Source organism: Phocoena phocoena, chromosome 5 (assembly GCF_963924675.1).
Source record: "Phocoena phocoena chromosome 5, mPhoPho1.1, whole genome shotgun sequence".
Lineage (NCBI taxonomy): Eukaryota > Metazoa > Chordata > Mammalia > Artiodactyla > Phocoenidae > Phocoena > Phocoena phocoena.
Genome location: NC_089223.1, coordinates 19,945,938 through 19,961,333, shown reverse-complemented (window position 1 = coordinate 19,961,333; position 15,396 = coordinate 19,945,938). Strand labels below are relative to the sequence as shown.

General features: G+C 47.3%; 1 protein-coding gene across 2 annotated transcripts in view; it reads right to left on the bottom strand.

Annotated features, from left to right (window-relative positions):
- Nucleotides 1-15,396, bottom strand: part of NFKB1 (nuclear factor kappa B subunit 1) — a 121,980-nt gene that overhangs the window by 2,524 nt on the left and 104,060 nt on the right. For both annotated transcript variants that reach the window (XM_065877633.1, XM_065877634.1), the window contains 8 exons: nt 14,569-14,683; nt 7,716-7,917; nt 7,118-7,287; nt 6,678-6,780; nt 3,949-4,073; nt 2,538-2,604; nt 2,065-2,237; nt 1,156-1,336 (listed from right to left, as the gene is read on the bottom strand). In XM_065877633.1, coding sequence (XP_065733705.1) covers nt 1,156-1,336; nt 2,065-2,237; nt 2,538-2,604; nt 3,949-4,073; nt 6,678-6,780; nt 7,118-7,287; nt 7,716-7,917; nt 14,569-14,683 — 1,136 coding nt within the window. The remainder of the gene's footprint in view (nt 1-1,155; nt 1,337-2,064; nt 2,238-2,537; nt 2,605-3,948; nt 4,074-6,677; nt 6,781-7,117; nt 7,288-7,715; nt 7,918-14,568; nt 14,684-15,396) is intronic.

Below are 15,396 nucleotides of genomic sequence, written 5' to 3'. Positions count from 1 at the left end.
GGAGGCTGCAACTTTAAAAGGTGAGTGTGGAGGTGAGCGTGCCAGGGGAGAGCCCGGAGGGGAGGCTGTCTGAAGAGCGGTCCCCCGGGATGCACGCTGCGAGCGGATGGTGACCAGATGTGAGCAGACGCCGGTCCTCGTGGTGAGAGGGGCCTGGTGCAGGGGTGGGGTAGAGGCCGAGTGCAGGCGCAGGGCATCGAGGAGAAGGAGAGGAGGTGGAGAGAAGAACGCTACAGAGTTCTTCCGGGAAGCCTGGCTGGGTAGGAGAACAGAGAAATCGGGCTGCGGCTAAAGGGGATGGGGGAATCAAGGGGATGTTTGTTTCCGTTTTATTTTGAAAAGATGAGAGAAACTACAGCACGCTTGCGAGGGGATCTAGTCGGGAGGGAGAAAACGCTAAGGCGTGAGAGCGAAGCGAGGGTTAGAGGAGCAGGACCTGGCCGGGCAAGAGGCGGGCCCAGGCGGGCTGGTGGTCTGATGGTGCAAAGATGAGAGAAGTCTAGTGGTTTCTCTGTTCTCGGTGGAGTGAGGCGAGGACACGGGATGAGTGAGGAGTGGGAAGGGGTGTGGGCAGTGTAGGAGGAGAGAGCATGAGAGAAATGGTTGTTAGGGCAGGAGAATACATTTGAAGGGAAATGGAGGACTGCGGCGCTGGGAGTCCATTAGGGCACGCGTTCTAGGTGGGGTGACGGGGCAGCGTTGTGGACGCGGGGGGAGGCTGAAGGGAGGAGAGACAGGACCACAGGAGGGGAGCCTGGGCAGCGGTGGGAAACGTCGCAGCGTCAGTCCACAGCCTGGGGCGCTAGTCCTGCCCCCACCGACCCGGGTCTGCACGTTTCTCTCTCTTTCGCAAATTTAAGCAGTGAGAGAAGTAATGCTTGCTTTCACCACCTGCAGCCTGCTGTTTTGGTATTTACCGTGAACCTGAGCGACTCGGGTGCCCATGTGGCTGTTGTGGGGACAGCCCCTCCCCTGAATGGTAGCGTCCGGAGGGGAAGACAGTACAACCTATGGTCCCCGAGGGAGATGGACGTAGCGGATGGCGTGTCCAGGAGATGGTGGTGGGGAGGACAGGCCACAGCCCCAGAGGCTGAAGGCGCCAGCCTGGCAGGACGGGGAAATGTCTCGATCGCTTTTTCAATCCTTTTTCTTTACCTATTTGCTGCCCTGTGGAAGCAGGCGAGAAGGGCAGCGAGTGGGCCTGGGGGGCAGCCTCCACCGGGCTGGTGGCCGCACTGCCCGACGTGCAGAAGGCCGCTTGGATCACTTCAATGGCTTCGGTGTAGCCCATCTGCCTCAGGGCCTCCACCAGCTCTTTTATTGTCCCCCCAGAGACCTGCGAGACAGAAATGAAGGAGGAGGATGATTCTGCATTCAAAGCTGTGCAGGGACAAACAGGCAGGCTGTGAACATGACAGCACGCCCCTTCCCCCGAGATAGTCGGCGGCCTGGGAGGTTGCTCTCAGGGCAGAGAGCAACTCAAAGATACGCGGTCTTTGAATCAAGGTTCCTGTTTGAGCTCAAAGACCACTCAGGAAATCACGGAGAAGCACTTTATAGTAAGCAGAGAAAGTGCCGAGGCACTAAAACTCTACCCAGAGTGAAGTCTACCCCATATCCCTGAAGCTCTGGAAACCACTGAGAAACGAGCTGATGATGAACTTTGCCACAGAAAGTAATTTCACCCCGTGTTTTTCTACCTTTTCGTTTTAGAAAGGAAAGCATCACCAGGAAATGGCTCTGCAAGGAGTCACGTCACTGGTTCCATGTGCTGACATGCGGTCAAGGCATGTTCTTGGGGAGGGCAAGGCATGAAGGTTGACTACAGTCTTTCGTCTTTGTTCAGCAAGATCAAAGTTCTGGGACCATCCTGACTCTCTCAAGGTGTCTGAAAACAGCCAAGGTGGGTTTCCTGCTGTCCTGGGTCAACCCTCCCAGGACACGGGTAATGACTGATTTTCTTCCTCAGAGTTAAGGGAGAAGGAAAGGGATTTTGCTCCAGCCAGTGGTGTTAACAGAGCAAAGTCAAATAAACGTAGTCAAAGATGTAAGGCGACGTGTTACCTCGTAGTTGTCCATGAGAGTTCTGGAAGGAGCAGGACTCAGCCGGAAGGCATTATTTAGTATCCCCAAACCTAATTTCTGTGCCAGAGTAGCCCAGTTTTTGTCTGGATCAGGAATTTCTAGCAACTTGTAGAGCTGCAACTTCGCATCTTCAGTCAGCTGTTTCATGTCTCCTGAAGAGAATAAAGAAGAAACACGACCGTCCTAACCGACCAGAGACGCTCCGGAGGGATGGATCACTGCCACACAGCTCACCCTCCCGCCCCGGGGAAGCAATCACGCTCCTTCACTTGGAAGTCAGCAGCAGCCCACGCTGTCGTAATTTACAGCCGGACCGTCTCCGTGGCACCCCTCCAGGGTCTCCTGATTCTGAGAGAAGCCCCTGTGCCTTTCACAGCACACCCTGACCCCCCCCTTCAGTGACAGGGTGGAGATGACACTGGCTCAAAGAACCCGCTTCTCCCACAACTCACCTTGTGCCAGTAAATCGTCAGATGTAAACTCTGGCTCATAGGGTTTCCCATTTAATATGTCAAATACCTGTTGGGAGGAAAAGCACGGGGAGATGTTGCACATTACAGGGACCATGACGGAAATCTGCTTCTCTGTAATATAAAGGACTCGGCGTGTCCTCCTCAGGAGGGGCCAGGACCCCAAAGACGGAGGAATGGGAAGAGGGGTCAGTACCATCGCCCGGGGATACGCGTGCCCTCTGGGGGGGCTCTGGGCCTGGGAGGCTGTGCTCCGCGGGAGCCGCCTGAGGTGGGGAAGAAGACCCAACCCAGCCTCACACAGAGCCAAGGCCACGGCCCTGCTGAGGGGCAGAGGCAGTCTAGGCCACCCAGTCAGCCACGTGTCGGTCAGCGATGTTCCCTGAGAGCTAGGGAGGGGGCTGAGCTCACGCTGAGCTGTGAAGCTGGGCTCTGCGGCTGCCCCTCCTCCCTAGTGAAAAGGCTTCTGAGAGCGAGTTTTACGAACGTGCCCAAACTGAGGTGTCCAAACGCTCACAGGGCTTGGGGTCAGCCTCCTGGCACCATCCACATTTTAACTGCGGGGCCAGAAAAGTCTTAGGTTAAAAGGGAGGAAAAAAACAAAACTGCATAGCTCTGGGGGCTGTTCTGCGCTCTCTGCAGTCACTTGGTGGCTGGCTGACCTGGGCGAGGACCACATGGGGTCACTGAAGTGGGTTATCTTTGTGTTCTGTGGTGAGGCTTCTGGGAAAACCAGGCGTTCAACGTAAAGAGAGCCGTGTGGTCTCTCCGCCAGGGTCACTCAGCTCAACCCACGCGGCCCGTGAGGGGCAAGTGAGCAGTTTTGGACAGGGAGCGGCACCTGGCCCTGCGAAGGGTTAATATTCAGCTAGGCCGCCCACCTCCTCCCTCTGGCTCCCCTCCCGGCGCCCAAAAGACCCAGTGACTGCTTTCGCCTTCAGATCTCAGGTCAGCAGAGTTCCGAGGAAAGCTTTAAGGCTGTTTACTTTGTTTACATTTGTGCAGATCCTCAGAAGAATCCCCATTTCTTTTCATGTTCAGAAATCACTTACCGAAGTTCAAGCCAACTGTGACATTTATCCTGGCTTCAGAAACTGAGATGGGAGCGACTGTGGTGTGAGTTCAGAGTGGGTAGCCTGTAGCGTGAATTTCGTGTCTCTCATCTAACTCTGATCTGATTGGGCATATACTTTTACACTCAGAACTCTGCTGACCTAGATCTTTCACAGATAGGCTTTTCAAGATAAATACAGCTCTTGACAAACAGACTTTCTTAAAAAAATAACAGGCATGTGCTTTGGGGAGTAAAGACCGAGGAAGGCCACCTGCTCTGACGTCCCTGGGCCTGCAGCTCCCTCAGGAGCAGCCAGCACACAGGCTGAGCCGCACTCACCTGCCAGCTGGTGGCCATATCCAGAGGGGTGGTTCCTGGCAGGACTCCTTCATCCTCTCCATCCTCGTCCCAAGAGTCATCCAGGTCGTACAGAGGCTCAAAGTTCTCCACCAGGGGATCTGCTCCTGCGAAGTCAAGTTAACACAGCGTTAGGTAAACCCCCATCTTGTCCATTTCTAACTGCCTGCAGGGGTCAGCGTCTATAAATAGATAAAACGTGTTTATTTATAACCATATAAAAACACATTTTCTACTGAAATATCCAGAAACCTGCTTTTAAACTTAAAAATTTAAATTTAAATAAGTTCTAATGCATCTTGACTGTAAAGGTGACTGCAGATACGCCATATGGCCAAGGACACTTTCAAAAACAAAAGACCTGGAACACGCTGACTCTCACATTTAACGCTATAGGATAGTTTTCAAGTGAACGATGCATCTTTAACCTGAGGACTGACAGCAGCAGTTTACAGGGACCAGGGTGCACGCTCAGGATTAAGGTCCTAAATGTTCAAATTGATGCCCAGCGCCGCACGTTTCTCAACCTCTTCACCTGCTGGCTCAAAAGAGCAAAGCTGCTTGCTGTCTAGTGCCAACCTGTTCCGCTTTACTCCTGGGTACGGCACTGATCCTTAAACGCAACATGCCAAGAAAACCTTCTGGTAGGATGTGCAGTTGTTGAAAAAGTTAGGGCCAATCTTGGAAAATCTAGTCTGTTCCTTAGCTAGCAGCGAGAAGCACCGGAAGTGACTCAAAAATTAAGGCTAGAGTTAACTTCTCAAAGGCTTCGAGAGACTATTTTATTGCTGCCTGATCAAGAGCAGGAAGTTCAGCACGCTCCCCTTTTGGAAAGAGGACCTTGTTTTAGTCTTGCTGGGAGGACGTTTGACTTTTGACAACTTCAATAATAGGGAGTGCCTAACGAGAGGATCTGCATGCCACTTCTTACTCTGCAGCCTGATCTCTGGGGCAGTAAGTGTCACCCGACCACGGAAACAGTAGAGAAACTAGGATGAACAATTTGCAGGACCAAAGACGGAGAAGCTGAACTAGGTCTGTTCCTTAAGTGATCTTCTTCATGACTCTGAGCTCAGGACTAGGTTTTTTGTTTTTGTTTTTAAATTTTGTTTATTTTTGGCTGCGTTGGGTCTTTGCTGCTGCGCGTGGGCTTTCTCTAGTTGCAGTGAGCGGGGGCCCCGCTTCGTTGCGGTGCGCGGGCTTCTCATTGCAGTGGCTTCTCTTATTGCGGAGCCTAGGCTCTAGGTGCACAGGCTTCAGTAGTTGTGGCTTGCGGGCTCTAGAGCGCAGGCTCAGTAGTGGTGGCGCGTGGGCTTAGTTGCTCCCCGGCACGTGGGATCTTCCTGGACCAGGGCTCGAACCCGTGTCCCCTGCATTGGCAGGCGGGGTCTCAACCACTGCGCCACCAGGGAAGCCCAGGACTGGGTTCTTCTTCTGAGTTTCTTCATTTATATACTGGAGAAACTGCTACTTGCTACTCCTTTCACGGGATACTGAGAATTAGAGAGAAAGCATTCTTGGAAGGGTCAGAGTTTCTCGTCTGAAGGCATTTCTTAATTATAACCAGTGACTCCCCACACTCTTCATACACACTGCAATCATCGTCTCTTGTTCACGGGAACGTCAGCTTGACAAAGGAGGAAAGAAAAGGCTGCTGCTTTTTCGGGATGTGATGTCAGAAAAATGCGGCGCTGCCAAAGAAAAGGTTCTTATATTTTTCTGGCCTCAGTTTTTTTTAGAAGGTATTTAATCTTCTCTTTTCTTGAATTTGTGAAGCATTTATTTTCTAAAAAAATTTTAATAACCTCTGAGGTAAATCACATAGGCCAGGACAGGCTTGAGATACCAATTCCATGAAACATTTTTTGAGGTTCTAAATACACAAGGCAGTAGAGATTCAAGGATGAGCAGGAATAGTTTTTTCTATATTTCACAGGAAGAGAGGATTGAATTGGAATAACACCTTCAAATTCTTGAGCAAAACAGGGGACAGAAACACAGCAGAGAGAATGGAGTCTGGAAGTTCAGGGTGACGAGGTGTGACTCACAGCTCTGCCCCTTACTGGGGCCCTGGGACCGGGATGCAGAAGTCTCTCTAGTCTGTTTCCTTGGCTATAAAATGGGACTAATAATGGGCTTTGTCTCAAAGGGTTATTGTGGATTAAGTAAGACTAAATGAGACAGTGCATGGGAAGTGCCTATAGCCCAACAGCCCAACAGAAGCGAGCGATGTTTAGTGCCTGGTACATGACAGTACTCAACACATGGCCCACTTGTTTTTTCCTATTACTTTGGCTTCTCAGGGACCTTTCTTGCAAAAGGAAGTCTTTAAATCATTTCTTATACCAATAAACTTTTCCTTCTGAGGACTTGTGACATGACCTGAGGTGGATACTGCTCCGAATTCTACAAGGAATTCGATTCAACGTTAAGAAGATCTCTTGTCATGGGAGTCAATGAAGACAACCCACATCCAAAACAAACAGGTGAACTGGAGAGTAAAAACTAACGTGACTGTCAGCACGAAGCCCAGGATTACTAGTCCAAACGGTGCCTCTACGGCAGCTGAATGTGATTTGCCAGAGAACTTTTATTTACTCGTGCCTTTCCGCAGCGGGTCTGTGGCTTAAGAAGGTGGCATGGCTGCTCTACCGAGGCTGGGTTTGCATTCCTGATGACATTTTCCATCACCGACCGCCAGGCTCCCTTACCTGCTGCCTTGAGAAGAGCTGCCAGCCTCGTGGACCCTCTCCCAGCTGCTATGTGCAGGGGTGTAGTTCCATCATAGGTGGTGCTGTCTACATGGGCATCACCCTAAAATCCCCCCACACAGAAAAGGGTTAGTCCAAGGTTCTCTCGCCCTTTTTTCCCCGCCTCCCCCTGTCTGCATGGCTCCCCGGGTCATATTACCAGCCCTGTTGCTATTTTGGGCAGGCTCTGCCATTGAAGAAATCCCCAGTTAGAAATAACCAGGTAAGGGGTGCCGGGAGAGCCTGAGCTCCTATTCTGAAGCGTCGAGTAGATAGAGTAGATGTTACAAAGGTAGAGCAGAATGTAGGGAGATAACCTGTTCGCGGCATCATTCTCCGAAAAGATTTCCCCCAATCCCCTTTGGGAATTGAATGCAAAGGCAGGTAAGCGCATCCTTCACCTCCAGGAGCAGGCAGCCGGCCAGGGAGATGTTGTCGTGCTCCACGGCCAGATGCAGCGCCGTGCGCCCCGACTTCCGCTCCTGAGCGTTGACGTCAGCCCCTGCGCCCACGAGCAGCAGCAAACACGGCAGGCTGTTGCTCATCATGGCCTCGTGAATGGCGTTCAGACCTGCAGCCCAAGCACAGGCACGGTCACGGGGAGGGAAGGCTGTCGGGGGTCAGCGTGTCAAGTGCCGACAGAATCTCTCCTTCAGACAGTCTTTACAGGTGCTGTAAGTCAGTTGTTCTGCATGTAAACCCAGACTCCTTTCACGTTCTCAGGAGACACTGAGCGCATATAAACATTCTCCGAATAACGGATGCTTTCTACATACCAAGACTGGTGTTTGCTCAGGCCTTTGCTTTTTCCTCCTACTGACTGACTATTCCAAATCATCTTTAAAGGAATTAGCTACAGCCAGCAATGGAAATTTCCATAAGAGATGAATTCTAAGTGATTGAGGAAAGCACTTTGGGGTGCCAATCAAATAACACACATTTACCAGAGAGCTGCTTTTTGTGTAGAAAGCAGACAGAGAGGGTTACACCGTCTCTTACCTTCCCCGTTGGGGTGGTTGATAAGTTGTGCTGCCTTCTTGTGCTTGAGTAAAATGCTGAGAATTTCATCGTGTCCTCCTTTGGCAGCCAGGTGCAAAGCAGAGTTACCCGAGCGGTCCAGAAGGGTGAGGTCGGCCCCGGCCCTCAGCAAGTCCTCCACCACAGCCTCCTGCCTGGTGATCACTGCCAAGTGCAAGGGTGTCTGGCGAGAACAGGCAGGAGATGACACTGGTCAGCGGCATACTTGTAACCCACAGGCTTATGAGCTGTGACTGCAATAGGTGGAGTGATACTGAGGGGCCATTTCTCATTCCCAGATTAACTTCTCACCTTTGCAAATGAGTTACTCTCTGTTCCACATCATATGCTAATGAAGTATTGGGATGGCCAAAAAAGTGCCTTTGGTTTTTAAAGTAAAAACAAGAGACACATTTTTCATTTTCGCCAAGAACTTTATTGAACAACGTATTCACCCTTTTGTTCCACTACCTTCTGCCATTTTTCAGGCAACTTCATAATTCCATCTTCCCAAAACTTTTTTTTTTTTTTTTTTTTTTTGCAGTACGCGGGCCTCTCACTGTTGTGGCCTCTCCCGTTGCAGAGCACAGGCTCCGGACGCGCAGGCTCAGCGGCCATGGCTCACAGGCCCAGCCGCTCCGCGGCATGCGGGATCTTCCCGGACCGGGGCGCGAACCCGTGTCCCCTGCATCGGCAGGCGGACTCTCAACCACTGCACCACCAGGGAAACCCTATCTTCCCAAAACTTTTTAATCTTTTTGCACGATGAACTGTTCCAGGTGCCTTTTACAGTCTTCCAGGTAACTGAAATTTTTTCCATTAAGAGAATTTTGTAAAGACCGAAATGAAATCTGAAGGTGTAATGTCTGGTGAATACGGCGGATGAATCAGAACTTCCCGGCCACGCTGTAACAGTTTTTGCCTGGTCATCAAAGAAACATGCGGTCTTGCGTTATCCTGATGGAAGGTTATGCGTTTTCTGTTGACTAATTCCAGATGCTTTTTGTCAAGTGCTGCTTTCAGTTGGTCTAACTGGGAGCAGTACTTGTTGGAATTAATCGTTTGGTTTTCCAGAAGGAGCTCATAACAGAGGACTCCCTTCCAATTTCACCATATACACAACATCACCTTCTCTGGATGAAGACTGGCCTTTGGTGTGGTTGGTGGTGTTCATTTCACTTGCCCCATGATCTCTTCCATTCCACATTATTGTACAGTATCCACTTTTCATCACCTGTCACAATTTGTTTTAAAAATGGAACGTTTTTGTTACGTTTAAGTAGAGAATCGCATGCAGAAATAGGGTCAAGAAGGTTTTTTCCCTACTTAACATGGAACCGAAACATCAAAGTGACTGACATAACCAAGCTGGTGCACATGATTTTCAAAGCTTGATTTGGATATTTTGAGTATGTCGGCTATCTCCCTAGTGGTATAACGGTGATCGTTCTCAATTAAAGTCTCGATTTGATTGCTATCAACTTCAACTGGTCTACCGGTCTGCGGAGCATCGTCCAGTCAGAAATCTCCAGCACGAAACTTCGCAAACCACTTCTGACACGTTCAATCAGTCACAGCACCTTCTCCATACACTGCACAAATCTTTTCTTGTGTTTCAGTTGCGTTTTTACCTTTCTTGAAATAATAAAGCATAACAGGCCGAAAATGTTTTCTTTCCATCTTCAATATTAAAATGGCTACACAAAAAAATCACCAATTTTGATGTCTTTTTTTAAATGCATGCTGATATGACAGCTGTCACATACAATCTAACAAAATTGTTTTGAATGAAGCTAAAGACAACCAAGTGCTGTGAGAGCCGTCTTACGGAAAAAACCGAACGAACCTTTTGGCCAATCCAATATATTTACTGGACTAACAGTCGCTCAATTATCAAGATTATTTTTTATATTTATAATTCTTAATAGCTTTCTTGTTTCTCACTACAGCCAAGTGATTGTTGATATGTTAACTCATCTACTAGTAAACTTAGTTTTCTTGAATTTCTAGGAGTTTACCTTCAGCTGAAAAATCATATGTTAACAAATCAAATCAAGGCTATGGTTTTACTGAAGAAGTTTAAATAAACTGCCCGATAGAAACCAATTAACAAAGGTGCTGTCATTCTATACTGACATGGAAAAAAAATGTGCTAAATTAAAAACTGCTGTTCCGTGGACTGGCTCCATGAGACCAATCGATAGAACTCTGTCACCCCCATTTTAGAGGATTCTCAAAGTCATACTAGGACCAGAGAACTACCTCTCACTAAGAGGGCTCAGATGGACAGACAAGCTGAGTTGCTGACACCTAATAAGTGTGTAAACAGTCCATTTGATTACCCTGCCCACGAGGCAGTACCTCAGTGAATGCAAATGAGATGTTTTGAAAACTGTTTTCAAAATCAGTTAAGACAGACACAATCATGGAAGTATCTTTCAAAGAACTGAGGCCACTGACACAGAACAGCAATGTATTTTTATACAAGTCAGTCTATTTCACAGAAGCCTGTGAAATCCAGCCTGTCTAGTGACAATTTGCCTAAACTTTCCTTCTCAGTAAGCAGTTAGTGGCTGTAGCAGTGACAACAGGTGGGCCACCAACATCCTGGCCGGGGCGCGGCACATGTAATCAGGATGAAAGATGCTTGTGCTGCCTAAGTCTCATTACAGTGATTATTTTTTTTATAATTAATTAATTAATTTTTGGCTGTGTTGGGCTTTGTTGCTGCGTGCAGGCTTCCTTTAGTTGCGGCAAGTGGGGTCTACTCTTTGTTGCGGTGCGCGGGCTTCTCATTGCAGTGGCTTCTCTTGTTGCAGAGCATGGGCTCTAGGTGCGTGGGCTCCAGTAGTTGTGGCACACGGGCTTGGTAGTTGTGGCTCGCGGGCTCTAGAGCTTGGGCTCGTAGTTGTGGCGCACGGGCTTAGTTGCTCCGCGGCGTGTGGGATCTTCCCAGACCAGAGATCGAACCTGTGTCCCCTGCATTGGCAGGCGGATTCTTAACCACTGCACCACCAGGGAAGCTGCTACAGTGATTATTTAATATAACAGAAATGGATTTTTTTCTAAATTTCCACTCTCACCCTTATTTTTTTATCCCTTAGAACTACATCCTGGCTTGAAATGAATCATGTCCTCAGAACTTTAGACATTATAGCCAAGAGCCTTCCTCTCAAAAAATAAATAAGTAAATAAAAGCTGTGTTTATAATCAGATATGTTATTTGGGGAGATGGGAAAAGGAAAGAGAATGATACTGGAAAAAAGATCTGAAATCACATGATACCATTCAGAGATTTAAAATTATCTGTAGTTTCAATATAAGTTTCATATCATACAAAATCTCTTACCATGAGTAAAAAAAATTTTTTTAAGTTTTTTTTCCTATGATCCCATGAAGGTTTTCTATGACATTTTAGGCTTTAGATCTTAAACCCCGGGATTATATCTTAAGCAATTACACAACGTAGGAATCCAGGAACTTTTCATGCCATGCCTGCTGGCATACGGACTTATACAGACATTCTGCAGAGCCAAGTACACAAATGCCCCAGCAATCTCACTCCTGTCTGTGTATCTGACACAAATCTACAAGGGCACATGGGTGAGACTCTTCCCTGAAGTACTGTCTGTGCAGGTAGGAAGAGAGAAGCTGGTTCAGTGTCCACTGTTGGGGAACAGGTACATAACAGGTGGAAGATGTAAACTATGGGATCCTCTTCAGGAGTAGAAACAAGGAACTAGCTGTACACACAGGTGCGTGGATAAATCGCATAAGCAGTGAAGGCAGAAATATAGTGACATGTAGCACAAAGCCACTTATGCAATTAAAAAATACGTGCATGAAGAACTATATGGACACACACAAATGAGTGCGTGTAAAACTGATGAAACCCAAATGAGATCTGTGGATTCTATCAAGGTCAGTTTCCTGGCTTTGATACTGGACAAGAGTTATGCAAGAAGTTACCACTGGGGAAACTGGGTGAAGGGTACATGGGACTCCTGGTACACTTTTTTTTTTTTTTTGTAACCACCTATGAATCTATAATTGTATTTAAAATTTAAGAAAAAGGTTTATGCAGATCGGGAGCACTATGTATAATATAATGTGGACTCTGTGTAAGGATATACTAAAATATCTATTTAAAGTTATATATTTTTTTATGTAACCAATACCTGGGAAAATACTTATAAACACAATAGTTATATTTGGGAGTGGGGCTGGGAGACGTATATGCTGCCAGGGAGGGTAACCTTGATTCTCTAATGTATATCCTTATGTACTATTTTAAAAACTATGAACACATATTTATAATAATTAGAAACATTAAACAATACATGCGTAAAAACCCCACTAATGTTTTACAGGAACATATGCAAATAAAACAGCTGATATCACACACACTGGAGTTGTTGTTTATGTTGTGCGGAGGGAAATGGGAGAGGAAAAGAGGGTTTAAAGGAAACAGGTTTCAGAAGTATTTTCAGAAAAATCTTAACCCTATGCACTTGGATTATTTTGAGTGTGTCTTTCTCTAGAGGGTGGGTGGCAGAGAGATTTGATCGTGACAGATGGCCACAGAAATGTACTAAGATTAGTGAAAGGTATTCTGGGAGAATGTTTAAGACAATTGCCAAATAATCCAAATTGCTTAGGGAACTAATTTCCCATCACGAATAGCTAAGAGGAAACCTTTACAACAGATAAATGGAAGTCTAGATCTTAGTGGGTTTCTAGTTCTCAAATAAAAGTTGCCATTGGGTGTGTGTGTTAAGACCTAAAAGGCAAACCAGGGGGATCCCGAATCCTTGCCCATCAGTGAGAACAATGTAAGGTGGGGAAAACGGACCTGCATTCTCCTGAGACTCCCCAAATCAGAAGGCACACAAGTGTCAAAGGTGGTGGTTTGAGAGTTTTTGTCTCCAGCACACTGGAGAGTCTCAATATATGTACCCAAACGATACAGTAAGGCGTCTGGCACATAATACATCACAACTACTAATATCCTGTTGTGCGGTGTCCTTTGCAGGTCCTATTTATAAACAGAAAAACAAGCAATTCCTTCAATCTGACCTCCAGGCAGTGAAGTTAAGCTGCCTTCGAAAGGAGGACTGAGAAGTGACAACATCCCATTTCTAGTTTTATTTGTACACTTGAGATGGTGAAAAGGGACAATCAGTCCAAAAGCCTGCGAGAAGCAAGCTCTAAGGGCCAAATGACTTTCCAAATACCAGCAACACCCAAAATGGTATGAAAATCTGAAGAAGCTATCCTTTAAATATATATCTAAAATTAGACCTCATCCTAGTTATTTTATGAGTCAGCGAAGAATCCCCAACTTCATTTTTCCTTTGATCTTAAGCATAACAGCCAAAGAAGAAGCCTAACGCCTTACATCCATTACTTTCCCTTATCGGGAAACACCTGTCCACAGATAAAAATCTATGGAGAGATACATGTAAACACTTCAGGACTTCTGCTTTGAGGAAATAAAAATGATTCACATCACCTGCTTTAAAAAACTGAGAACTGGAACAGAACCTTTACTGTGTACATAATTATGCATGATGGTTTACTGTGTACATAATTATGCATGATGGTCGTCTGTATTTTTAGAGTAAGGGATGTGCTTGAATCAGGCATCCGAGCATACCACAGAGGCCAAGGAAGTTTGGGAAGTCACTCTGGTTCGTGTGAAGGGAAGGAGAAAACAGGAAAGCCGAGAAGGCGGCAAGACCAGGAGGCTGTAGAGAAGACTGACGGGGCCGGGGAAAGGCAGCAGGAAGAGAGAGTGCCCCGGGAGGGAGGAGGGAGCAGCTCTGGAGAGCGGAACCCTGCTCACGTATGTCCTGCTTGTTCGGTCCCTTAGCCAGACAGGTTGGCCCAGGTCTGCCGGCTCCCTACACCCAGCATCCAGGCTTTGGTTCTGTCCAACAGTTTTAATCTCCTTTTCTCACCTGAAATCTGCATGTGCCCAACAGGCAGCCTAACTGAGTCTCCAGTCAACTCCCCTATCTGAAATATTTGAAGACCTCTGTAACAGAGGTCCTCAAGCTGCTTTTGAACCCACCTAATTTCTATGTAAACCTGATTTGGGCAAATCCCTTTGGTGTCCCGTTTTCTTCACCTTGAGCTTTCTGTTTCTGAAAGACACTTTTTCCTTCTCAAACAACCTTTTTACCTTTCTGTATTCTGATTCAGCACCCTTCATTTGATACGCATTTAATCCAGATGCTGTCAACATGTTTAGCAGACTTCAAAATTCTTGTAAATCACTAGCTTTTCAAACTTAACTTTTTTCCAATTGCATTTTTTCTTGACAGATGTGACATATTTATTCTATGCTGGATCGACTGCTTTGGCAGATTTCTGAAGTTTAAAGTTTGCAGTCCCCCAGCAGGCATTGTGGGGTGATTGCTATTACACCCACAGATCAAAGGATCCTAATTCATAAAAGAACATTCCCATGTAACGGGCTTTTAAGATATTACCTTCAGAGACATTTTGTTTTATTAACTGTTAACGTTATATGCTACTGTTAAGAAACACACGCGTGGGGCTTCCCTGGTGGCGCGGTGGTTGGGGGTCCGCCTGCCGATGCGGGGGACGCGGGTTCGTGCCCCGGTGTGGGGGGATCCCGCGTGCTGCGGAGCGGCTGGGCCCGTGGGCCGTGGCCGCTGAGCCTGCGCGTCCGGAGCCTGTTGCTCCGCAGCGGGAGAGGCCGCAGCGGTGAGAGGCCCGCGTACCGCAAAAAAAAAAAAAAAAGAAACACACGCGTGCACGTACAAACGATGGATTTTTATACAGTTGTCTCCTTGATATTTCTGCTTACCTGGTAGAGATCATTTCTCATGTTGATAATTTCTTCAGCAATCAAGCCGGATGTGACTTCTAGCAGATCTCTCACAAGCTGAGCATGAAGGTGGATGATTGCTAAGTGTAAGACACTGGAACAAAAATATAGTGGCAAGAATCAACTAGACTGTTCATGGAAAGAAAAAAAAAAAGATTCCCAAGGTAGGATTAGACTCACAGACTGTATCTGGCTCTCATACCTAGTTTTCTTTGGCCCCCAAGCCCAAGTGTCTCGAATCTATGAAACATCTTGTATCCAAGGTGGGGAGGCTTTACTGCCTACTTATTTCCAGTACCTGCCTGCTCTCTGGTCTCTGGGGGCATTCAGTTTGGACCCTTGAGGTGTAAAGGAACCCGGGCTTCGAGACAGAGAACCTATGTTCAAATCCCAGCTCTGCCTCTGTGCCTTGCACTTTCTCCTCTGACTTTTCCCTGACTTACCCCGACACACAGGTGACGTGTGTAAAATGGCTGCACTAGGATCTGTTCAGAAGAGTGTAGATATCTCACGTAGCTCTGCCACCTCCTCCCGAATACAGTGTGGTGGCTTTTTAAGATCTTCCTAGATCCCAAGAGGGGAGAATGGAGTCAGGCTCTTAACTATTGGGAGAAGACTCTAGACGCAAACTTCTGAAGGAACAATGTAACTGTATCTCTCCACCGAGTTAGTCCCTCTGCCTGGAATGGTTTTGCTCCTCTTCTCTGCCTCAGCGGCACCTCTTTATCCTTCATATGCCAGTGCAAACCTTACATCCTTGGAGAAGACTTCCTCAACTTCCTAGGCAGAGCAAGCTGTCTCCCCTCA